The sequence below is a fragment of the Chanos chanos genome, chromosome 13 (genome assembly GCF_902362185.1).
Source record: "Chanos chanos chromosome 13, fChaCha1.1, whole genome shotgun sequence".
Taxonomy (NCBI): Eukaryota; Metazoa; Chordata; class Actinopteri; order Gonorynchiformes; family Chanidae; genus Chanos; species Chanos chanos.
The window spans coordinates 15211627-15237183 of NC_044507.1; the positions used below are offsets into that span (position 1 = coordinate 15211627).

Here is a 25557-nt window from a genome sequence, read left to right on the forward strand (position 1 = left end):
ATCATTTCTTAAATAAAGGCAGTGCTGTTTCTTTGTCCTTTTGTAAGTCGTTGTGTAAAGTACAGAGTACAGTACAGTAAAGTACAGTTATTGTACAGAGACTTAAGAACACACTCAGAGAATGAAGGCAAATGTATTTAATGTTGATCTGTACTCTTCTGGGCCTCTGTGTTATTCTAAGACTGTCTTTTTAGTGCATTGTTGCTTATCTTTAAAAACATGGACGTAATGCATTCGGTATATGGTGTTGATCTTTGTATTTACTCGCAAGCTTTTAGCAATCACGTTGTCTGTGGTTGCCATGAGTATAATTAACAACAGCTAAACTGATTTTCAGTCATTTTCTGAGTCTCATTATTTTCATTTAGTTATTTATTAAGCCTGTTTCCACAGAGACTAAATGTTTGATGTACAGTATTTCCATTGTATGGGCTGGTTAAAACTATCATGTATGTCCAAACAATGTGTTGTAACCTTCCTGAGACATTTTACAATATTTCAATGTAAAATTATTTCCATGTTAATAAAAGTTCCAGAGCCTATGAGGAGGATGACACACTCCGTTTTTAGAGGATCAATTCATCATTTGCAAAAACTACATTTCACTGCAAGAATTCTAGAGATATTCTCAACTTTGTCAAGTTCCAATATATATATATTCAGACAAAGAAGTTTCCAGAAAACCTATTCTTACTAAAACCATTTACTAACCCAACTGCTCAGGTGTTTCTGATTTAATTTTACGGACCTGCCCATTCGTTTGGTCATTTATTTATTTTAATCTAGGTTCTAAGTGTAATAAAAACCTGCAGACAAAAATGACCAGAAAAGTCAAGTCTAAGGATATTTCGCCCTCTTGTGGACATGAAGTGAAATTTCATGTCATTTGACTTCTCCGGATTAGAGGATGTAAATATCAGTGACGTAATCAAACATGGGGTTGTTTGTTCACAGTTCTTATTACCATATGCTTCATGTCAGATACATTTACATAAACTGTAGATATAATCATATGGTTACAGTCACAACAAACACTCCTGTTTTTGGCTTGTCCAAAATCCATTTGAATATACATACAACATTCCAAGAAAACCCAACCCAGTAAAACAGATGAATAAATAAATTAAGTACATTGTCTTTGACACATCCACATGGTAAGTATGATGAGTTGTTTTGATTGGCATGTCACATATTCGCAGAGCAAATGCAAGCAGCAGAAATACATTCAAACAGCCTGTTCAATACAATGGCTATGTCTGGCCTCTCTCTTTTACTTAATGTCCCTTTTCTATGAAAATATAATACAACTGAGTTAAAATAATTATATTTCAATGACACTGAGGCATGGAGTGTTTTCAGAGTACTTCAAAGCACAGAATTGGCACAGTCGTTTTTTTTTTTCTGTCAGGCTTAGAGTGGAGAAAAGAGGGTAGTGTCATTGTCCTCTCAAGTTCTGGGCCTGCTTTCCGGGTTCAGTCTATTTTCTCTCTCTCTATCTCGCTCTCTCTCGCCCTCTGGTGGACACTGGTGCCGCATGTCCCTCAGGGGCCCATACAATCATACGCTTGCTGTTCTCATCAGTTGGAACTTCCCTCAGGGCTTGTGCTTGAAGTGTGCCTCCACTGCAAAACAGAAGATTTACAAAAGGCCTGTCACATCTCAAAGATTTTAAAAAGAGAAAGACTTAAACTATATTCATTCATAAGCCATAAACAGCCATTAACTAACTGGTAGCAGTAACACACAGACTATTAGTTCATCACAAATATTAAAAATATTCATATAAGGCGTAGTTAATGCATGACTTAATGCACTTTTTTCATATTTACTGATGATTAAAAAAAAACGATTTCTTGTAGGTTACCTCTGCCAAGGAGGTTGTGTTTTCTAGGCGGTTTGTTGGTTAGTTTGTACGCCTGTTTGTCAGCGGGATTACAGAAAAACTACCGGGCCAGTTTTCATGAAACTTGGTGGAAGGATAGTAGCATGAGCAAAGGAAGAACCTGTTAAATTTCCGCGCGGATCCGCGTATTATTTTCCACTTTCGTTAACAAAAATGAACTTGTGCTAACCTGTCGTTACAACAGTGAATGCTGTGCCGCGACTAAACATATAGCAAAACGTAACCGCCACCTCAAATATCACTGCAGAAACAAATGCAGCAGGTATGTAAGAAATAAGCAATGTCTAAATTATCCTTACTATTTTCTTCCAAGTCGACATGACCAAAATAAGCCTATTTAAAGGTTATTGTGGGCTTGCATATCATGCACGTAATCACGAATAGTTTCTTGCAATAAATTAGCTTTCACAATCATACATTCTGACTTTTTTGTTCTAATAGTTCTGGAAATATAGTATATCCAGACATATATAGTGGTCAGAGGTGGACAAAGTACACAACCCCATTACTTGTGTCAAAGTATAGATACTCCTGGTCAAATATTACTCCAATACAAGTAAAAGTTGTTCAGTTAAATTTTTACTTGAGTGAAAGTAATGGAGTACTCGCTTTTAAAAATACTTAAGTATTCAAAAGTACATTTTCTTTTTAATCTCAACACATTCTTGTATTGTTGCCACAATGCATTTACAGAGCCTAATGACTCTGAAACAACCTACTGAATGCACTGACATGCTTGTAGAGCCTGTAGAATAAAAAGCTTGTGGACTATGCTACAAAGCCTATAGAAACACAGTTGAATCAAATGCTTTCTCTATACGAGACAGTGTATAGCTTCAGTTAAATACGCCCTAGGGTAATTCAGATTGGCCTTAAAAGGATAAACACGTCATAATGTTGCAGGCTTGGGGGGTACTCCAGAAAGCGGGTTTAGTGTTAGTTAACTCAGAGAAAGTAGTAAACCTCCTAATACAAGAGTCCTGTGGCTTTGTTTTCCTAGGAGAATGGAGCCATAGGGCTCTTCTATTATGAGGTTTACTACTTGCTCTGAGTTAAACAACTCTACTACATTGCGTTGCCTGAAATGTGAAACCACTGGATGACCCTGGTCACCGCTTGATTCACATAATAAAAGATCATTTACAAAAGGTGCTGAAAATTAGTGTCTTACAAGACAATTTCAAACTTTTCTAATGAAAATTTGTCTTAGTTAATAGTTGAGTTCCTTTCTGTTCGCTTGTGTTTTTCAAAGAGAACATTTTTTTACCCAGTGAACAGTCTGCATTAAAAAGACATCCCTGTAAAATGACAGTTGAGGAGTCATACTGAGTCAAGAGTTTGGCAGTTTACCTGCATATTCCTGAGGCAACATCGGTCGGTTTATGACGCTCTGAAATGCAGCTATCCAGTCTTTCTGATCCTCCTCCGTCTCACAGGCAAACAGGAACTTTCTGTCTGGTGTAACTATGGTGATGCCAAACTGCCAGTGGTAGCCCTGAGTAGAGGGTGGGAGGCCTGACAAAACAGTGTAGCTGTTATCCTTACTCCCAATGAACACCTCCCCTCGAGCATAGGCATCCTTGCAGGTCAGAGAAAGAGAAAAACAGAGGGAAGGAGAAGAGGAGGCAGAAAGCAAGAGGGAGAGAAGACGAGAGAAAGAATGAATTTCTCTCTTTTATATAGCTCTAATAAACATAAGCTAGTCTATGCTAGTCGGTGCTTGGGCTCTAACAATACGAGTTGGCATTTTGTATACACGCTGTAACGTCTGATTCAGAGCCTTGTTCTATCCATATTTATGCATCAGACCCTAGATTCATCTCCTAAACTGACAAAGCAGCGCCATCTATTGGACAATGTGTCATGAATCCCCTGTTTAGCTGTAGAGAGGGAACAGCATCACTTCAAAGCTCAACCTTATTTCTAGACCTCTCTGAGGTTTAAAAAACAAAAAAAACAAAAAAAAAAAAACACACATTTGCTCACCAAGGGGTCTTTAAAGTACATGAGTCTCCTGTCATCCATAGTGAACCAGCGTTTCTTAAAGCCCTCTGTGTGCTGGAGGGAGAACGCATCATAAACAGTATTTAGAGTTCAACAGGTTCATGACAGTAAAAGTTTTCATTTCTCTTTTACAAACAAAGGATGATGCAATAAAAGAAAAAAGAAAGTTGCTGCTACGCTTAAGTTACGAAATGGTTGTGCTAAATTTAAAATACTACATACACACATACATACACACACACATACATAAACAGCAATACAACAGTTCACAGATGTGTTTGTTCACATAGCCTTAAATGGTATTGTGTCAGTGAAGCTCAGGACACTAGTTCAGCAGCTAAACCACAGCACACAAGTTTGTCAAGTTCCTCAAAGAAATCTGAGCGGGGACTGCTTTGCAGTTAGCCCAACCTTTGGTCCTGTCTTCTCCATGTAGCCTTCCTTAATGTAGCTTCTGGTCAGTTTTGGCACCAACTGGACAAACATGTAAGAACAGAGGAAATGCATGTAGACTGAAGGCAGCATTTCAATGCCAGAACAAAAAAAAAGACTCACTGATTCTAGTGTTAGGCAATGTGCATGAACTCAACATGTAAACCACAAAAACCTCAGTATCTGCTAGTGATCTCACATCACCTAATGACACATTTTAAAAAAAAAAAAAAAAAAAAAAAAAAAGTCTGTGAGACTGCGTGACTTTCTCTGTGCGAGTTTGGCGTGTGTGTGCGTGTGTGTGTGTGTGTTTAGACTCACATCCGCGTCATGTGCGCCTGGGAAAGCCACCTGTAAGTAATGAAAACGGGCAGCACGTATGGCGTTGAACCAGTCCACCATTTCCTGCGTGACAGACAAATTCCATTAAACAGGTTCACATTCTCATTAGCTATCAAAGGCTATCAGTGGCTGAACTAAAAGATACTTGATGTCCAGCAGTACATTTGACAGTTGATGCTTTCCCATACTTCCTGTAGAGGGATTCCATCTCTACAGCCATCTTCCTGGATTTGCCTCAGTTTGATTTGTAAAGCAAATACTTTACCGCTCTAAAGACACAAATGTTTGTGTTAAACAAACACAGTGGCACTCTTTTTACACCCTCTTTGTCATGCCTCAGTTAACAGTTCAGTCTGACAACAGTTTGCAAATCTCTCTGATGATCAGGGAAGTTTTGAAAGTCAAATGACAATGCCTTGACAGACGTATATACCTCTCTTTCAGAGTGTAGAACTGCGACACAAAAAAAAGGCTTTAAGCATGCTGACTCATTCCTAATCTCACCTTGCCATCCTCATGGTAAACAAAAATGTTTCTAGTGCTGTTGTCTTTCAGATAAGTTATCTGTAGTCCGTGCGGATTTCCGATTTTATCCGGCTGGAAGGTTGCATTGATGGTCTGTATCTTCATTATGGCCTTGGGTTCTCTTGCCTGGGGTCGGAAATGAGTGGATTTAGCTTCAGCAGCTACACTTGGGTATTTAAAACTGAAATGATTAAAGGTTTAATGACGCATGCTGCAAAGGAACACAACGTGATACACTGGGGAGTTAAATTATTGCACTGGGCTCAATGCGTAAACCAGAAAGGCAAAAAGAACACAGTGTGACAATTTTAACAGCTGTTGGGCCCAGTGGAAGAAAACTTGCTCAGACAGAGAGAGAAAGAGAAACAGTACAGTATGATTCATAATGATGCCAGGTTTAATTTCTGACATTTCCTGTGCTATTTTGAGCAGGGGAGGGAACACAAGGACTCTAAGGAGAAGAGGCAAAAGCCTCAGTGCAGAGACAGAAAGAGAAAGAGAGACTCACAGAGAAAGAGAGAGGGAGACACACACACAGAAAGAGAGAGGGAGACACACACACAGAAAGAGAGAGGGGTGGGGGGTGAATAGGTTGGACACACAGAGGTAAAGGTATTGTTAGTGGGAAAACTTACGTCATGCTTGTTGAAATATTTCAGAGCTCCCTCCCTTTCAGACAGAATAAATTTTCGACTGAGGAACTGTCCGTTGTCTCGTCCACGTTTCCATAGAAACCCCTCTCTGTATCCTGCACAGAGAGAAACCACAGGGGTCGAATTCAAAAGACACGAGGACGAACTCTTCAAACCAGAAACAGGAACCGGCAGAGACGAAAGTGAGCCGTAACCAGATTACGAGTGGCTCAGAGTGATTGTATGCACAGGGAGAGAGAGAGGTTACAGTTCTGTTAAAGAAGATCAGTAAAAAAAAAAAGAACAATTAATCGTGGCATGTCTCAAATCAAACGACCCCCCCCCCTCTCAAAACAGTTCAGCGTGGCCAGTCTACCTCAGACGCACATGAATTATTCACTTTGGATTGCTTCAGCGATCGATGCTTTCCTCCAGCGGGCCGATCAATGTTTGAATTCAATCCCCCACCCAAAGGCCACTGACCAGCCTCTCTCTCTCTCTCTCTCTGTCTCAGTCTGCAGTTCAGGTCTACTGCCAGAGCTAAACTGATATAAACAGAGCTAAAAGAACAAGCAGTAACCACACTCAATTCTTCATCAGAACAAAATATGACCAAAGTTCAAACTATGAAGCGTAATGGATCTTTTCTCAGATGGTCAGAAGAAAGATCTTTTCATTTTTCCCTCACTATTTCTGTTCTGAGTTGTTTCATGCTCACTTGTTGACTGTTTCTGGTTTGTTTGTTTGTTTTTGTTTTGAACAAAAATAAACATCCACGCACGCACGCGCACACACACACACACGCACATCTCCAGTGAGAGATGCATCCTCCCCTGCTTCTGTCACAAGCCTCACGTCTCCAAACCAATCCATCTGCACTAAGCACATAGCAAGAGTGCACAGTCACTGTCTGACCCTGTAAACACTGCAATGCCTACTAATACAAACACACACACACACACACAGACAGAGACAGGGAGAGAGGGACAACAACTGCTTTCTCTTCTCTAATAAGAGCAGCATTGTTGAGGCCAATGAAAATGAGGATGCCATAGAAATGGTTTGCTTAAGGGCGGCATCATAAACCAGCTATACGCCAGCAATGCACCAGCCCTGATCTACTGTTGCCATGGGACTCTTTTCAGGATAGCTCTTTTTACAACCTGTTTTCCCTAACTGATGAAATCGGCTGTCCTCAGCATCACCAGAAACAAACAAATCTCCCTTGGCTGTTTCCATGGCAATGGAGTTGACTCCAAAACTAAAACAATTAAAATGTCATTTACTGAGCCTGTTGCGTAGCCAGGACTAAGCTGAGACAGGACATTAAAAACAATGACTACCATCGCTGTCCAAGTCATATCCAAACGATTTACAGACAGTAATAAAACAGCGAGAGTATAAAAACGCTGAGGAAAAAAGAAGCAAGAGAACACAAATGAGTGATGACTCCTTTTCAGAGGCAGAATTAATAGTGGCTAATATTTCCATGGAAGAGCTCCATTCTCCCTTAGGGACCGCTTGATAGGAGTTGAAAAAAGAAAAAAAAAAGGGTGAGCGAGAGAAAGAGAGAGAGAGAGAGGGAGGGAGGGAGGGAGAAAGAGACCCTGTAGTTAGACCCCCTCTCCCCTAACGCACACACACACACACACACACACAGTGATGAAGTCATCATGGGCGGTGCTGGCGAGAACAGAGCCACTCTGCTGAAGAATGCCCTTACCACTCTCATCCATATTGCAGCAGTGGGATCAGACAGGAAGCGGCGCACTCAGTGAGACGGCAGGGAGAGAGATTCAATAAGTGCTCTGATCTCTCCTGCACGTCCGCAGAGACTCGTCCGCCATCGCTCAAGTCAAGGTCTCCATCACAGGGCTGAGCGAGCCGTCAGAGATTCCTGCAAATTAAGCAGCCGAGACAACCTGTCCGCCGGGGCCTAACCGTCTGCGTCCAATAGCCAGCCCACGTTACCGAACTGTTTGTCTCGGTGACCCATCACCAACTTGTCTGCATCTACTACATCAGCTACACGGGAAGATCAATCATATTTGTGCTGCAAAAAGTTGATCCAAGGGTGACATAAAAGTTGTTGAACCTATCAAAACTTATCTGAAATTTCTCTCAGGTGATATACATATATACAAACACACACACATACACACACACACACACACACACACACACATCTGGGGGGGAAAAAAAGAGGCGGAGAGAACCTGGCTGACTCAACAAAGCAACAAAGCCATCTGATTTCCCTTAAAACCTGGGGGCTGGGTCTGAACCACATTCAGATAAACCAGTAAAGTTTGAAACACCTCTAAAAACCACTCCAGAGTAACCTGCATGTATCACTTTTCCGTCTCTGCGGTCATGGCCACCCCATAGCTGGGTCAAATCAATCATTCTACCAGTACCACTGATAACGACACAAAACCAGCTTCTGTGCGGCAGCAGTCACGGTCTCATTTGCTTCGTTATCCAGATACAATTTCACACAGATTCAAGCTGATACTATCACTGCAAAGGTCTGAGGGAAGCCAGGAAGAGGATATTTTGGGAAAAGTCAAACGGCTATGAAAACATACAAATCGATTTTCACTGTAAACAAATCTACGAATGAGATATATGCTGAAGAACAGCGTGAAATGACTGGACCATATATTTAACATCCCAATAACACTCCAATAATTTCATATTATAATCCATTTGTACGCTATTAAAATGTCACTTCTCATTTTAAACAGTGAATAGGCTTCGCAGTCCAGGAGGACAAGCAGCGCTGTAGCAGTCTGGTGGCTGACTGAACGGTTGGACAAAAGGCAGCATTGACACACACACTTTTCTCCAGCCGGTCTGAGGGTTGAGTGCTCTGTACTATTTGTCTTGTGTTCAGTAACAGAAGGCAGTATTGAAAGGAGAGAGAGGCGCTGACAGTCACGGGGACCTGAGCCATGCACAGACAACACACCTCCTGCCCTCTGGCCAGCACATAGCCACAACACACACACACACACACAAATACAGTAACGCAAATGAAGATCACACTCAGCACACACAGACATATACTGGGTAGTCACAACACAAACATGCTCACGCACGCACACACAATACAGACATACGTGCACTCTCACACACACACACACACACACACACACACACGCACACGCACACATGTGTGCATTCACGCTGGCCTCACAACCACACATCACACCCTTAATTCACACTGCTGCAATGAGGATGAGGATTTCCCAGATAACAGAATAAAGGTTCTCTCAGATCACTGTGTTCTGCTCTTTCATGTAGCAGCTGTGGATATTCCACAACAATAGCCTCACAACAGTACTGAACCACTGAGCTGTAACAAATACCTGGCTCTCTGTCACAGAGATGGGGAAAAACTGAAAGGTGGATGAAAGAAAAAGTGCAGTAAAACCTATTTTTTTCCAAGTCTACCTCATAATTTCTTGTAATGTCTTTACACTGCAACACTGAGGTTAATATACAGTAAGTCCAACAGGTCTTTGCCTGGGCTGAATATGTTGTATTGATGGATCGGGTTGGTGATATAGTGGGTTATAAATTGTCAATTATGGTATAAGTCTGTGACTGTGTCAGTTTATGACCAGGGCTCAGATCTCAGCTCTTTCATTATTGATCAGCCATTAGCTCACAGGATGCTATCATTGGCTCTCCACTCTGACGAGCCCTAATGAGACTTCACAAGATAATTAACGAGGACATATGTCACGGACACACACTCCTTTTCCTGGCTTCAACCGTGTGTGTGTGTGTGTGTGTGTGTGTGTATGTGTGTGAGCAGCACGAGTGCACTCGTAGACACATCAAAATCGGCAAAGCAGTTTATAATAGAAGAAAATTAGGCCTATTGACACCGGAAAAATAACAAGCATAACTATTGTCTAAAATCACAGAAAATGAAAGATTTTGAAGGGAACTCCACACGAGAAAAGAAATTTAACAGCAGAGGAAGGAAAGAACTGGATGGAAGGAATGACAGAGTGGCAGCATTAAACGAGAGAAGGATGAGGGCAGAAAGAGAGAGACGGGAGAGGACCAGAGGACAGAGAAGGGCACGGCTGTTCCCCTGACGAGAGGAGGAGTTCCACTGACTGACTGACAGGTTAATTGGCCTGGGCAATGGAAAAGAGAGTCACCCCACTCTGTCTTCTGAGCTATGAAGCACTTATTACGACTCAATGCTTCCTATCCCCTAACTAAACACACACGCACACAGAAACACACACACACAGACACACTCATACTCACATATACATATAAAGACACAAACACACACCTGTATGGGGACCCTCCATTGACTTCCATGTTAACAAAAGTAACTCTAGATAAAGTAACTAATTGTAACCAAAAAACTTTTAGTTTTACCAATAACCACAATCTCTGTTATATATATAAAACACCTAACATTTTCTTTTACTAGTGGGGACAATGATTTTGGCACCGGTTTGACAAGGTCTATCCTGTAGAATAGCATCCTCCTAAGTTAGCAAAAAACAAGAGAGCACACACAAACATACATACACACACATACATACACAAACACACATACCAGGCCCAGTCATCTGCCTAATCCTGTCCTTTTTTTTTAACCAAAGTGACAGAGAAAGAAAGAGAGCAAGTGTGAGAGAAAGAGAGGCAAACAGATGGATGGATAAACAGGTAAGGAAAGAGTGAGACATGGAAGAGAGAGAGTGTGAGAGAGGGAAGTAGAGGATGAAGCAAAAGAGAGGAGGCACATAATCGCCATAAACACACGCGTGCACCACCATCTCCTCCATTCTGTCACAGAGCAGAGAGGAACCTAGACAAGTGAGGCCGTCTCTCTGAGACAAACAGAGCAAGAACCTAATGACTTGCATCTGCTCCTGAACTTACATCCTCTTACTGACCCACTGTGGTTTCACACCAGGGCTAGAGCATGCTAATCCACCTGTGGTTGCCACGCCCATTGATCCGCAGTGACAAAGATTTCCTGGCAGGGGCCAGAAACACTGACCACAGAGCTGAATATGTTTCCTCTGACACAATCTCCTCTCTCTCTTTCATTCTTGCTCTCCACTCCCCCCCCCCCCACTCCCTCTCTGTCTTCCTCTCTCTCCATCTCTCTCCATCTCTCTCTCATTGCAGCTCAGTTCAGTTTACTTTAAAGCTATGAGAACTCTGGGTGGTCCTATCTGCTATTCCCACAGAACACATCTCCCCTTCTCTGAGTCTGATAAAATTAAGGCAGGCAGACTTCTCGGAAATATTGTGAGACACAGTAAGGAAAACAGTGGGTTCGAGTGAATGGTGTATTTGAGTGTGTGATCTCTTGGGCCATATATTACACACTGCTGAGCTGGCATGCTGAACAATAGAATGGAGTAGAGAGAGGAGAGAGAGGGAGATAGGTAGAGTGTGGAGAGAAAGGGAGAGAGGGAGGGAGGGAGGGAGAGACAGAGAGAGAGAGAGAAAGCGAGCTATCTTACCTGCAGAATATGGCTCCTGTCTTTCCTCGTAAATAAACTCATTTCTCTCGTATCTGGCCCGAATCCATTGTTCGCGGAGCAGCCTGTAAGTTAATGTATGTAGCTATTTTATGGATGTGGCTATGGGAAATAACATACTAAACACTTTAGTGCCCTGCAAAGGAGTCACTGCTTACCGCAATAATGTTTAACCAATAGAGCAATAAATGTTGAGAATGAATTTTAGGGATGACACCCAACACTGTTCCCTGATGTCTATCCTTTATCCTCTCTTCTGAATCAGAGCCCCCCTGCTCTCTCCCTCTTCTCATTCCTGTCTTTCATGTGCCTCAGTTCATCTCTCTCATCAACGCTTTTGTTCTCCGTAAGCTTTCTACACACACTGTCATGTCAACAAAGGAAGCCAAAATCAGTGCTCTACTTTACTGGCGTGTGTGTGTGTGTGTGTGTGTGTGTTGAGGAAAGATAAGCAGTTCACTATCACAATGCTCGGGTGATCAGTTATGCAAGTGGAATCTAATAACTGCATCAGTTCCGTCCTTTCTATCTTTCTTTTTTTTCCAATCTCAAGGCATCTCTACCCCCCCCCCCCCCCACTCTCCCTACTCCTCCCTCCGTCATTCTCCTTCAATTCTCCCTTCTTTGTGCTGTCTGGTGGATTTTATGCTTCATAAACTTTACATCCTTGTCTGTAACATCTGTGCTCGTGTATCATGTTTTTTTTTTGTTTGTTTGTTTGTTGTTTTTTTCAAAAATAACCTCCCAGAAGAGCCATTGCATCCAACTGGAACCAACACAAACAAACAAACATAGAAAACTAATGACTTTCATGCCATTATTTTTATCTGGTGCTGGTAAAGAGGAAGCCTCTCAGAAAACAGAGTCCCGCCCTATTCAGCAGCAGTGGTGTGTGTCAGCTGTGCGGCCGTGCAGATCTGTGCACGTTTAGCAGCTCTCAGAGGTCAGAGCCACGGTCATGAGTGCCAGACATGCAGTCAAACGGAGGTCACAGTGTCTTCACTTACCGACAGTCCGTCTGTGTGGGTCGGTAATAGAATGCTGGCACCTTCTGCTCATACTTGGCTTTCGCGGCATTGTTGCCGGTAGACGCTATTAACTGCAGAGAGAGAGAGAAAGCGAGGGCGAGAGCAAGAGAGAGAGAGAGAGAGAAAGGGAAAAAGGTAGAGAGGAGTAGTTTAATGAGGTCCATATTATAGCTCAGCAATGCTGACACAGCAGTCATAGAGGGGAGTCTAGTCATCTAGGAGTAAAGCAGTTTAGAATGTGAATACATGTGTCATTCTGGGTGAAAGAGTACCATGACATACTGAACAATTAAATCACACAAAACTGCAAATGTTTGTGAAAGTCAGAGATTGTGTATTTTTGGTGCTTGAGTTTCAGTTATGTGGAGAACCAGTGAGACTGGACAGACAAGTATGTGTGTGTGTGTGTGTGTGTGTGTGTGTGTGCATGCCTGTTTTTGTGTGTGTGTCTGTGTGTGTGTGTGTGTGTGTGTATGTATGTGTGTGCGTGCGTGTGCGTACGTGTTTGTGTGTGTGCTGTGTGCGTGTGTGTGTATGTATGTGTGTGCGTGCGTGTGCATACGTGTTTGTGTGTGTGCTGTGTGTCTGTGTGTGTCTGTGTGTGTGTGTATGTATGTGTGTGCGTGCGTGCGTGTGTGTGTGTGCGTGTGTGTGTATGTGTGTCCATGTGTGGAATCTAAAGCCCACGGGGAGCGCCCTGCTGCCACTGCTCTTTTCCTCCTCCGCACTCTCTCATTATCAAAGTGCAGCAGTCAGAAAAAAACCACCCTGACTGCACAGCAAGACCAAGTCAATACTCATCTCACCTCAGAACTCACCCCAACACCCACCTTCTCTTCTACACATGCAACCTTAAAATCACTGACTCAGGACCACTTCCAGGGCCCTCACAACTCTGAGCACACGCAAACACCCTCCCTTACCCACCATCACCACATTTAATCAAATGTTGCCACTTAAGACAGCTAAAGACTCACCAGACAACCACACTTTAGATAGCCACTGGTTAACTTAATCCCTTCATTTTAGGGCTCACACAACAACTACCTTCACACACAATCAACAGAACCAAACGAGAATCAGTAACTCAGTGTCTGTGTTTATGTTCAGCTGAAAAACAATCACCACAATATCATTATTCAGCTTCAAAATACTTATACATACACCACATGGGCTTTCTCATTTACAGATGAACTCCTGATAAAATGACTCAATACCCCTACTTTAGAACAACCGTCATAAAAACGTATTTAAAATGCTAATAAAACCTTCACTTTTTCCACTCATACATTTTGTCCCATTCACCTGCACATTCAGTGCCATTTAAGTACATTCTGCCCAACTCACATTCACTTCAGCCAGGGCTGTGGGGTCAGAGTTGTGGAGTCGGAGTTGGAAGCAAAATTGGGTTACTGGAGTCGGAGTCAGTGGTATCATAAATTGAGGAGTCGGAGTCTGAGTCGCAGGTTTTGTGTGCTGACTCCACAGCCAACTCAACAGCACTGCTTTAGAATAAAGCAGTGCTGTGGAGTTGGAGTCGGGAGCAAATTTGGGTTAGTGGAGTCGGAGGTACCATAAATTGAGGAGTCGGGGTCGGAGTCAAAGGTTTTGTGTAGCGACTCCACAGCCCTGCATTCAGCCATATTCACCTACACAATTAAACCAACTCATCAACATCTTATACCCAGTTCACCTAAACATCCTGTCCATTTCACCAACACTTTAATCCCATGTCACCAACATTCTCTCTCTCTCTCTCTCTCTCTCACACACACACACACACACACACACACAATAAACACCAGTTATTTCAATTTGTCCTGTTGTCTATAGATCGTGTTCTAAATTCACACACTTAATATCTCTTTCTCTCTCAGTTAAGCTCTCAGCAACCACCCACACAAATGCACACCTTAGGCTCAGAGTTTCAAACCTGTTATTTTCCACCTAATACACCTAAAGGCTGAAAGTACTTTTGCACCCACACGCAATTACATCGGTGTAACTACTGCAGCATCATTACACAGTAATTGCTACTACTGGAAGATTTAACACACACAAGGCCTCCAGTCAACATATTTCACCGCCTCGTTCTAAAACTTGCAGCACAACACCGTCCTCTCTGCATACATTCACTACATTGCATAAGCCATCACCTCAGTCACCCTGAGTATGACCTCATCTCCTCACTAATCCCCGAGTCCTCACTAGGCTGGTGGGCCTTCCATAGCAAGTCTAAGAGCATTGGTCTCTTACAACCCTCTCTCATCGCGGCCTTTAATGTCCTTTTCCACTCTTCCTAAAGCTCTCCCATGCCTGCATCAGAAAGCAGCCAACTCTCTAACACTACAAAAAGAGACTTCATATTCTGCTTGTCTGTGCTCCCTTGTCTGTCTCCCTCTCACACACACACTAACACACACACACTATCCATTGTGGCCCTGTGCGGCTGCCAGGCGCTGGCTCGTCCGTTTCTCCTCAGGCAGGATTTAGACTGATGACTTGTTCAATTCCCAATGGCAGGCCAACAGAGATGGCTACCCGGGCCAAGCCTGGCACGGCTGAGCCGAGGTAGGAGCAGCAGGTGCTGCAACAATAGATGGGCCAAATATACAAAAAAAAAAAAAAAAAAAGACCTCCCATCACCAGGAGCAACAACAGAAAACCCCACTACATCTGACTCTTCTTTCTCTCTTTTCTATGGCCACTCTTAAATAAGGTCACTTCCTGCCTACGCTAGGCCCTTCGCTCGTCTTGCTTCGAAGGCTTACCTCCACCTCCGTGGTCTCCCAGGGATCCAGCAGCACAGACTTGACACGGCTGATCTGAGGGATGTTACGGTGCATTCCTGAGCAGCTGTGACACATGAAAACGCCCAAGGTGAAAGAAGCCCATTCTGGATCTGTATGGTCAGAGAGCAGAGTCCCCGTTAGTGGGGAATAAAAAAAAAATAAAAAAAAAAAAAAAAAACACAGCTGTCATTGTTCTGACAATGACTGGTCTCTGTAACAAAGCCCAACGCAGCAGAAATTATGAGAGAATGAATATGTTTAGAGAGGCTTTTTTTTCACCAGATAAAATTTAACTTCTTTAAACCCCATCCAACTTGAGTTTAGAATTCAGATAACCATTCTCCAATTCTGTAAAGGGATTTTTAAATTTTAAGGATAAATATCCAGCTCTAATAGTGCAAAAGAATTAAGTCATCTAATGCAAGCTACACCTGAAATATTGCATAGCATTCTGTTGCAAGACAGAAGTGGCTCCTATACTTCATTTATTTAAATTTACACTATAAATATGTAAATGTATGTGAACACTGTAGCTGCAGCACTTCAAACAACATTTTCAGAGTTCAGCAGCAGCGCAAAAACCACTAACATATATAGACTCAGCAACCACAAGTCTAACTCAGATGGTGTGACAGAACAAACAGCTATTATGACGGCCTGTTACATTCAGTCACTGTATCCTGTAGTGTAACCTCAGTATACTATCACAACAATATATGTGCACACCATAATACTATAGTCTCCACAGATGTTACATGATAAAACAAATTTATGTATTTAACATATATTGAAGACACTGAGTGAGGAGAGATGGAGAGAGAGTTGTTGGGGGGGGGGGAATTTAATCCTTCTGAGGACAGAAGGGGCAGAGAGGAGAAATGTGTATCATCTCTTCCAGTTGTGTCCCAATAGAGAAGCTCACAGAAATAGGACTGTAAGACACAAAGAGAAACAAAGGTGAACAGAGAGGGAGAGAAACCAGAGCAGGATTTGTAGGAACATTCACAAAAGAAACAAAATCAGTTGTCTATTAGATCCAGTCTTTGGACTCCCTCGAGCTGAGATTAATGACAGCACAGCCATAGCCAAACAGACCTGACATTCTCTCTGTGACCGAATACCCTCCCACTTCTTAAAGGCGTCCTGTTACTGTGTGTCATTCAAAGGAAAAGAATGACACACTAACGCGTGAGTGCAGCACTGAAAATAACACAGTCCTCTCGAGAGTCTTCGGTCTTTCCGCCAACAGAATAGTTACTCAGAGGTATAATGACATGCACGGGGGTAAAAATGGAGAGTTGAGTTTCCCCTCACACCAGATTATGCGTTCTCTTAACCCCACAGGGACCGAGTGGCCCAGTCATGTCTTTCACATTTATAACATATGAAAAATACATATATTAATAGAAATTAAGAGAAACTAACTGACAGCTTTAGCTTGTCTCTAAGAGACTGGCTGATAAACACACTCTATGGCAGATGTATTCATTAAGCTAAAGACACCAATTAACCTTAACCAGACAAGCTCCTACTGCAGTCCAGCTTCTGGACATTAAGCACCCGGCTGTTCAATCCAGTCCTTCAATGAATTTCTCAAAATATAGGATAATGTTGCTATCCATGAGGTCAAGATACACATACAGGGGAGAGGCAGGCAGGAAAGACAACTGTTTGGATGTATTTGACATCAATGACCACAAATTGCCAAAGCAACACTTTCAGTTATTACTGAGCAATTGACTGCAGAATCAAAAGAACCAAAGAAAAAAAAAGATGAGCATACCATTGTGGCCCCCTTCAATTTTCTTTCTTACTTCAAAAAAGCCAACGAGAGCCAAAGACAGTGTGGCCATGTCTAATTGCCGCTTTCACATTACAGGGAATTAAAGAATTTTTTTTACAGGTCATTAAAACAAAATGACAATATTACTGTTACATAACTTTGATGTATTTCCCAGAATTTCTATAACGTAATGAACAAATTCACGCAACTTTACGCGCAACTGGAGTGCACCTACAAACTCTCTTTCATTGTTCGTGTTAGTGAGTTTCTCGGTCATGAAGTTCATCGAAAGCTCAGATTATTAGAGAGTCTCTTTGAAGCAGGATCTGAGACAGGGGAGGGTAGGGTTGGTGCCAATCATCAGTGCTCTCTCTACATTTCCAAGAGCACAAGAAGGTGGAGGTAGCTCGCCTGAGCAGTGAGAAGGAGAGGATGGGGGGTCTGTGGAGGATATGAATATCAAGGGTATGCAGGACAGAGCTGAAAGAGTTTGTGCAACTTACTGCAACTTGGGACACAACTTGCAATAACATCTGCTTTCCAGTATGTATTAACACTGTGCAAGGGATTTTCAACACCATTCAAATTTCACAATTCAAAACAAACACCACCATATATGTTCCTAGAAGTACTTGAAAAGTAACGGTTGGTTACAGCATACAGGTGGCTTTTAGTGGAAATTTCATTGATTATTGTAATAGACTAAGCAATACAGATTATAGCAAGCCTCATAAACTCCAAAGAATTTTGTATTCTAGGTGAATAACCTGTTAGCGTTACATTCTGAGAGGTCACCCTTGTTTTGTTGTTGGCATCAGCTGTTGCTATTTTGAAATTGCAGCAACTGAAGCAATAGTGCAAGGTTTCCTCTTAACTAACAGCCATCTTACTGTGAAGATGTGCGAGTTTACATTTAATACACAAATAGCGCCATACTAAACACGGGAATATTTGCGTTAAAAGGGGGTAAGATTGGAAGAGGATCAAAAAAGAGAATTACTACGACAATAAATGATGTAAAGCAAAAAGAAAATGTACATGTACGTCTAAATGACTGAACAAACTGAGGCATAGTCTGTCTCTTAAACTTTACATTAACTGTTCGTATCTCAAGTGATGTGCATTGCCTTTTGCCTTGAATATTATGTATGTATCTTTTTACGTGTAAAGTGTGAGAGGGTTCCAGAAGGGTTTTAGAAGTATCCAAGATCCATTTGCTTTGTCCTTGGTCTTGGACCAAGCATACAGATTCCCATCCCGACCTTCCCTTTTGGACGGTCCTTGAGCCGCTAAAGCCAAGAGATGACTTTCCATGCCCTCCATCACCATACTTAAGACTATATTGCATTTGCATTAAACTATACTGTTAAATTCCGCAGAATCAAGCAAAAAAAATTTAGCTCTTTGTAGCTGAAGTAGACTGATCTATCCTCTTTCCATTTTTGTGCTCCAGGTTACGGACTCACCCTTTTTATGTTCAACGCGCGCTCAACTTCTCCGAGAGAACATGTTAACAGTTGTCGTGACATTGACTCAACTCGACTAAACATGTGTGGTTTAGTTAAAACAGAAACTCTGAATTTGTTCACTACGTTTCCAGTCATACCATTGTGTCAGCTTCAGGGACACTGCATGACTGCTGAATTTCACCAAAATGACAGTGATTAAAATAGCATAATTAACGTAACTGTACAATAGAATGTTTCTCACTCTGTCCGCGAGACTCACTAAACAGCACATTCTTGTTCGAATCCAGCAGTATCGCACCTGATTCAACTTGTCTTCTAATCAAGCGCTTGATTAGCTCACCGAGGCATGTCGGTGCAGAGCTAGAGCAAAAGCAGCGTCCACCGACTGTCCCTCAGACTGCTAATAAAAACGCTGGTACAGAACAGTGCAAATACCTCATAGACTGAGAGATTTTAAAGATCTCATTTAGCAGTTATGGACCTCTCTTTCATGACAAACGACTTATGCACCATGATTCTCTTTTCCCTCTTATTGTCAAGGTAATGCTACAGTTAATACATAAGCTATAGATTGCTAGACTCTTTTGCTGTTCTTTAAACTAATAAAAGGAAACAGTCTTTCATTTTCAAACTCTGTTTTAAATAATCCCTTTAAACTGATATTGGTGCAAGTGAAAATTGTATTTTCAGTGTCATTGCAGAATAGGTGCCACAGAAAATCCAGAAAGCATGCTGCTGAAAGATACAGGCCTATGTCTCCATGGTGATCGCACTGACATCTCAATACCATCTATGCATACCTTGTCTCCTCCCCTCTCAACAGATGGGATCCCTGGCTAATCTTGTTAGAACCACAGTGCTGTTCAGAAATGTCAAAAGATGCCTAGACATCAGTATATTTGACAACTGTATCAAAACTAGAACACGTAACAGAGATTTATTCAGAGGAGAAGAAAAAACTCCTCATGTGTTTGGGCTACGTTTAAGGAAACTGACAATTTTTTTTATGTACAAGCCATGAAACAGTATAAAAACTTGTGTCTGTAAAGAACCGTTTTTTGGACTGGCACTGCTGAATTCGGATGTTAGAGTTATTTTCAGTACTTTCATGTTCAAGTGCTATGTGTTGCCTTTATTCGCTATGCACTCAAGGCCTAGAAATTACAAAAATGACAGGCAATCATTACCGACAACAATTTATAATCTACATTTCACCATTACCTTTGGTATATTGGGTCCAGGCTTTTCCACATCCACACTGTTATTGATTTTTGAAGGCTCTGCCTAATGAGGCAGCCAGAGATAATTACACCTCTTCTAGCACAATTAAAGTAGCATCTCTTTATTACATAATCTAATAGCGGAGCTGACTGGAGCTGTTAAAATCAAAATGTGTCATCATCCTGTCATCTGTGATGAGAACTTCTGAGTTTGGCAAAACAAACAAACATTCATCTCACAACCACCACTGATTATCTTTCATACTTGTCAGAGGTATGGAATACACAGAGAAACCTTCAGAGAATGAGAGAAAGTCAAACTATTGCTTTCTGGGATGTTCAGTGTGAGGGGTGTTATTCACCTGCTGTGGTGGCGTAAATCACAAGCGGCAAAACTGCTTAACTCATCAAAATCCATCCTTGTCATTATACCACAGCATAAATTTTTATGTTTCTAAGACTTGTGTCTCATTTTTTTATGATTTATCTATTCGTCGTTTTCACAAGAAAATTGCAAGTATCCTTAGTGTCTACCTAATGAAGATTTATAACATAATTTGAATATTTACCGCAGCTAACAAATTCAGGTCCTTCATCAACATCTGAAGCCAGTGCATTGACAACAACTATTCAACTATGCAAATGCCAAATACTTAACATTCATCTAAGTATTGCCTGTTCAGAGTTTGACCTTTGTATCAGTAGATATATGATAGGATAATAACATCTGAACTTATTGTACAAGGAAGACAAAGCATGCTGACAATAATCTCTTTGGAAACTGTGCCAGGGCCAAATAACTCTCTATAACTGAGAACTCGGATAAAAACCAGGACACAGTAACTGGACTGTCGACATTGTTGCATTTACCTATTAGTGGTGTTACACATTAACACTCTACCTTACACACGCAAACACACCCATTTGACCTCAGGCCTCTGCATGGCATTTGCTTAGTTTTTTATCTCCCAATGTAATCATATCAGTTTGTCTGGATTTGACTGTAAACTGACAATGATAACTTACTGGCTGATAACTAGAAAAAAAGAAAACATTAGACCCTTAAAGAGAAGACTAAAATAGTGTGGAAAGAGTATGTAAGTGTCAAAATACAAGTTTCTGTAGCATTTCGGTCATGAAGGACAGACTTCCTTAAAACCGCACATGCTCCTAGAAGTGATGTAACGTTTTGGATACTGAAGCTAATATTTTGCAACTTCCCATTCAGTATGGCTTAAATTAAGACCAAACCCTAAACTTCATTTTGGTGATTGAAACATCTTATCCTTTACCTGACACTCATGCCTACCTCCAACCCGCATTTATTTAGCAGCCAAAACAGTCCGCTCACTTCAACGAATTAAACTCAATTCAAAGCCATGTTCAAATCCAAACGCCTCCTCCAGACCGAATGTTAAAAGCGTAGATCAATTCGTAATCATTATCAGTTTGTGCAGCTCAGACCGGTGCCTTTGACATTGTCCGGTGACATGACGCGAGGGGAGTGCATAAAATCAGCCTACTTGATGAATTCTTGCGACCTTACCTGGAGCGCCGCAATCAACGCAGATATCGTTGCCAGGTCTCTCTAGAAGCTCTCGCATGAGCCGTTTGTTCTTTTCTTGTTCCGTTGTCATGATGTGGGCTGAAATGTATATTAAATAAATAAAATACTATAAACAGTGGTTCTCGCTTGTTAAAGTCGCCACTGTAACTTATTACACTCGGGTGGTACTCAAATGAATTCGATGGCTTGTTCGAACAATCAACACCCGCAATTCAGTCAAAAATAGTTCGATCGCACATTTCCGAAGCAGTGGTAGCTTGACAACACCTATTCGATGAGAGAAAAAGAAAAATAAGAGCCAACAGAGAATGAAAGAAAACGACTACTGTCAGCAGTTGGCGCATTTGCGGTAGCATAGGCGTTGAGGCATGGCATTTCTACTCCCTCAGCCAGTTTCTCCCTCCTCGTCTAAGCAATTTTGCTCTCCTCCCTTCGTCCCGTGAAGGGAGACCTCAAGCGGTCATTCTTTTCGTTTACAAAACGCTTCCGAAGTGCAACCATTATCAAGAATTTACGCTGGTCTAAGCAGCGAGAACGACCAGACTTGCAATAATGATCCCATGTCTTAGCACCCTCAGTCCAAATAACTGGATAAACGCAAGCATTACAAATATATCCAAAACGGTTTTTAAATTGTTTATTTGCACAAGTATTACAAACAAAAGCAAATCGGGTTGTTTAAAAAAAAAAACTGACCGCATAACTCGTTCAGGTATTTAAGATGTGTCTTTATTAGGCTATGCCATCACTTCAGATGACAGTGTTAAGAAATGTTCACTAACCTGCTTAGTTTTTAGCTGGGCACTTCAACCTTTGTTTCATTACTAATGCACACGAATGTAAAAGTTTCACATTATATAAAAAAAAAAAAATCAGAACAGCCCAGAGTACAATGAAGTCAACTTGAGCAATTACAGGAAAAAAACAGCTCTATAAATGTACATGAAAGAACAGGAAAGGTAAGATCTGCATACATCAAATCAAAGTGAGCACAGAACAGAATTGGAGTCTTTAAATTTCTGAAAAATGTCATGGGGGGGGGGGGGGGGGGGGGGGGATCAGAGACATTTCTAAAACATCTCCAGAGCACAGTCTAGGACACTAGCTTTTGGTTGCTGCCCATTCATAGCCTCGGAACTGCTGCATTCTCTCTCTGAAGAGATGTTCATAAAAACCTGCAACGCATTAACTCATAACTTGCTATCGTGAAGAGTTGGAGCTTGAACGAGACCGATGTCTCCTGCGGCCAGGGGATCTGGAACGAGAACGTCGCCGCACTGGGGACCGTCTGCGTGGGGACCGAGACCTGTAAGAGCATACGGTGTCACTGAGTGGGTTAGGTCATTCATGGATTACATTTTAAAACGACCGCCTAAAACCGCCAAGAACTTCACTTAATGAAGCACATTATTAAAACAGTTATGTTAAATTGATCGTGAATATATTATGAATGTTTTTTTTTCAAGGTAGCACCAAACACTCATGCGGGGGACATGAAAACCATTTAAGTTGAAACTTTCAAAACAAGGTTGCTTGCTGATCTGTTGCTTGCTTTTAAGAACACGTGTAATTGCAATTTCCACATAAAGGCAATGGTAAATGCCCAAATGCATGAATGAACTGTCAGGCAGTGTGAAGCACAATAAGTAAACCATCGCTTACATTCTTTTATTCATACAGTTGTTAAGTCCTGGGTGCAGAAAAGCAAATAATTGAGAAATTACCCTCATCTCTGGTCAAAACATGATGTGTGTTCTCTCTAAGACAATTCATTCGCTAAAGTCCATTCACACAGATACAATGCCACTGAAACAGTTTCTATGCCACCCCAGTTTGGCAAACATGCTCTCTTTGACAGGGAGAGAACCACTGTACCAGTCCCACAGGGTCTAACACATGCATGCCCAAACTTGATATGATACCCAAGTCTCACTGAATGAGGTGGGGGTCACTTTTAAGTGATAACACTAACCTTCTCCTCATACGAGGCGGGGTGCGACGCCACATAGGGGGAGGTGGGGGCATCCTACGGGGTGGCGACAGCCGGCGGGGGGCAGGTCGTATCCTTGGAGCCAGGACAGCAGTGGCTGTGATTTCCTGTCCATCAATCTGACCTGCAGATAAAGAGCACATTCGCATGCATTGAAAGGGGCAGAGCAAGAACTTTTGCTTAAGAGCAACTTTTCTTTTACAGTTGTTAAAACTGAGGTAATATCATTTCATTTGTTCTGCTATCACTGTTGTTCATCCATCAGTGTAAGGGAGCACATGTAATTACCTCCATCCATGTGTTTAAGGGCCTTCTGGGCTTCTTCTGGTGTCTCAAACTCCACATATGCATATCCTCTGGACAAGTTCGGGTGCAACCTATCCATAGGCATTTCAATCATTTTTATCTTCCCGTAGGTGGCAAAGATCTCTTGGATGTGATCCTGCAGTAAAGGTCGCCAACAGGGGGGGGGAAAAAAAAAAACGGTATCTTTTCACTGCTTCGTGCTGGTGCAATTCGTCACAGAAATATGACTACAAACGTACAAAGAAAATGTTGAAAATACAACAGAATGGCCGCAGCGTCTGATGCCAAAGGTTAGGCTAGACTTACCTTTGTCACATTCCGAGTCAAACGTCCCAGGTGAACTTTGGTAGGTTTAGGGCTTGGGCTCCTTCTCTTCCGCTCCCTGTCATCACCTCTTTTTTGTGATTTAGATCTGCACCATAGTAACACATTAAAATTTAGAGATTAATCAGGTTCTCATCTAGGAGGGGTCATTTGACAAACATTTTATCGTCAAAATATCTCATCATCGGTTTTAGTTTTACGGCCAATCTGCTTACTTTGAGCGTGAGCGGCGGCGGTTGTCATGACGGCGGCGACTGGGGCTTGGAGACCCTGAGGAACTAGAGGAGCTGGAGGACCGTGAAGAACTGGATGATCCAGATCGACTGGACCCGGACGAGGAACTGGAGCCACTGGAGGACCCTGAACTTGAACCAGAGCTACTGCTGGATGTGGAGCTGGACCTGGACCTAGAAAGAAATAAGTGAAAGAACAAGAGAGCTTCATTAATCAGGATTTTACTTAGCGGACAATTACTGCAGGCATAAATGTATATCAAAAGTTCGAGGAAGTTCATGCGAAATGTGTGTACAAACAGACAGCCATGTTACTCTAGAATTAGAACTAGAATTTTTCTCCAAGTAAAGAGAACAAAGGAGAAAACCAGGGGAAATAACTTAACATCTAACATACAAACGAAAACTACAAATTTTAAGCTAATTAACAAAATACATATACATTAATAAATCAGTACTAGTAATATATTAGTGATCTGACCTGCTGCTGCTACTCCCAGTAGAAGCACTCCGTCGTTTGCGACCCTTCTCCCTGCCTCTCTCCTTGTCAGCTCCTTCCTTTCCTCCAGTCTTTTCTTTCCCTCTCTCCTTGGTTTTATCTTCAGAACGTTCCTTACGTTTAGTTGGTGAAGGAGCCCTGCAGAGAGCCATTGAAATGAGCCATGAATTAAAATAAAAATTAAGTAAGCTTATTATAACCATTATAATGTTTGTCATGTCTGTACAATAACATGTTGAAAATGTGTTGCTAAGTGTAATGTGATTCTGCGTGGCCTTTTCTAAGGGATGAAAACACTACTGAGCGTTAACTGTAAACACAGTAACTACACAGAATACCGCGATTAACAAGCACCTGCGGTTTGAAATTAGACTTGAAGCCCCGTTAGACAGCAACTAAACTGTACTGTTTCACCTTCTACTCTTTTCGCTGTTTTAACACTGCATAAAGTTTTCCTGCAAAGAATCACTACCGAGCGAAAATGGAGGTAATATTTCGAAATTTGGCTAACCTGGTTGCCTACAAAAAAACCGTACACAGTTGCTAATGCTATACAGCCTTGCTAATGCTGAACAATTACTGCACGAAGTATTTTTTTCTCGGTAGTATGCAATCGTCTGAAATTCTCTGATCTCCTGACCGGCTTGCTTTAAACTCACAGATAGCCCCTGATAGCTACTAAAGAGAGCAGTCAGCCATTTTCATTCATTCAACTGACAAATCATGCTAGCTAACTACAAGTCCAGTCGTAAAAAGGCTTTAATGAAGACGACGTCTGATTGTTCGCTTGACACAGTCAAGAATTATTAAAGTACTGTACACAACACCAAAACGGTTCAAGAAGATTAAAACGGATTGCAAAATGTTCTACTTACATATTTTTCGCGGCTCGAAGTCTCGTCTTAGGACACTCCCACTTGGTCGCGGATGTTTTACGTAATACTCAGTTAACGTCATTCACAATGCGACTTGTTTTATAGTGG

The 25557-nt window shown here is 41.8% G+C and overlaps 2 protein-coding genes across 2 annotated transcripts; both read right to left on the reverse strand.

The window, feature by feature from the left end:
* Positions 1–1593: 1593 nt before the first annotated feature.
* LOC115826524 (arf-GAP with dual PH domain-containing protein 1-like) lies at positions 1594–21292 on the reverse strand. The gene is made up of 11 exons (XM_030790394.1): positions 21202–21292; positions 15163–15293; positions 12371–12462; positions 11346–11428; positions 5842–5954; positions 5186–5332; positions 4661–4744; positions 4319–4381; positions 3890–3961; positions 3254–3482; positions 1594–1622 (listed from the first exon to the last, which is right to left on the reverse strand). The coding sequence occupies exons 1-11, from the start codon at positions 21290–21292 to the stop codon at positions 1594–1596; spliced, it is 1134 nt and encodes a 377-aa protein (XP_030646254.1).
* Positions 21293–22279: 987 nt separating this feature from the next.
* LOC115826774 (RNA-binding protein with serine-rich domain 1-like) lies at positions 22280–25485 on the reverse strand. The gene is made up of 7 exons (XM_030790670.1): positions 25450–25485; positions 24557–24712; positions 24058–24249; positions 23825–23930; positions 23501–23654; positions 23195–23336; positions 22280–22528 (listed from the first exon to the last, which is right to left on the reverse strand). Coding segments are annotated over exons 1-7 (858 nt in total). The 5' UTR covers positions 25452–25485; the 3' UTR covers positions 22280–22422.
* Between the last annotated feature and the right edge of the window lie 72 nt (positions 25486–25557).

Excerpts from the sequence above, each read along its gene's own strand:
- LOC115826524 (XM_030790394.1), bottom strand. The coding sequence starts at position 21,292 with ATGACAACGGAACAAGAAAAGAACAAACGGCTCATGCGAGAGCTTCTA. Across the intron at positions 15,294-21,201 it reads CGTTGATTGCGGCGCTCCAG|ATCCAGAATGGGCTTCTTTC; the intron begins GTAAGGTCGCAA and ends CTGACCATACAG. Across the intron at positions 3,962-4,318 it reads TGGAGAAGACAGGACCAAAG|CACACAGAGGGCTTTAAGAA; the intron begins GTTGGGCTAACT and ends TTCTCCCTCCAG.
- LOC115826774 (XM_030790670.1), bottom strand. Across the intron at positions 23,655-23,824 it reads TGACTCGGAATGTGACAAAG|GATCACATCCAAGAGATCTT; the intron begins GTAAGTCTAGCC and ends CCTTTACTGCAG. Across the intron at positions 22,529-23,194 it reads CCGCCTCGTATGAGGAGAAG|GTCTCGGTCCCCACGCAGAC; the intron begins GTTAGTGTTATC and ends ATGCTCTTACAG.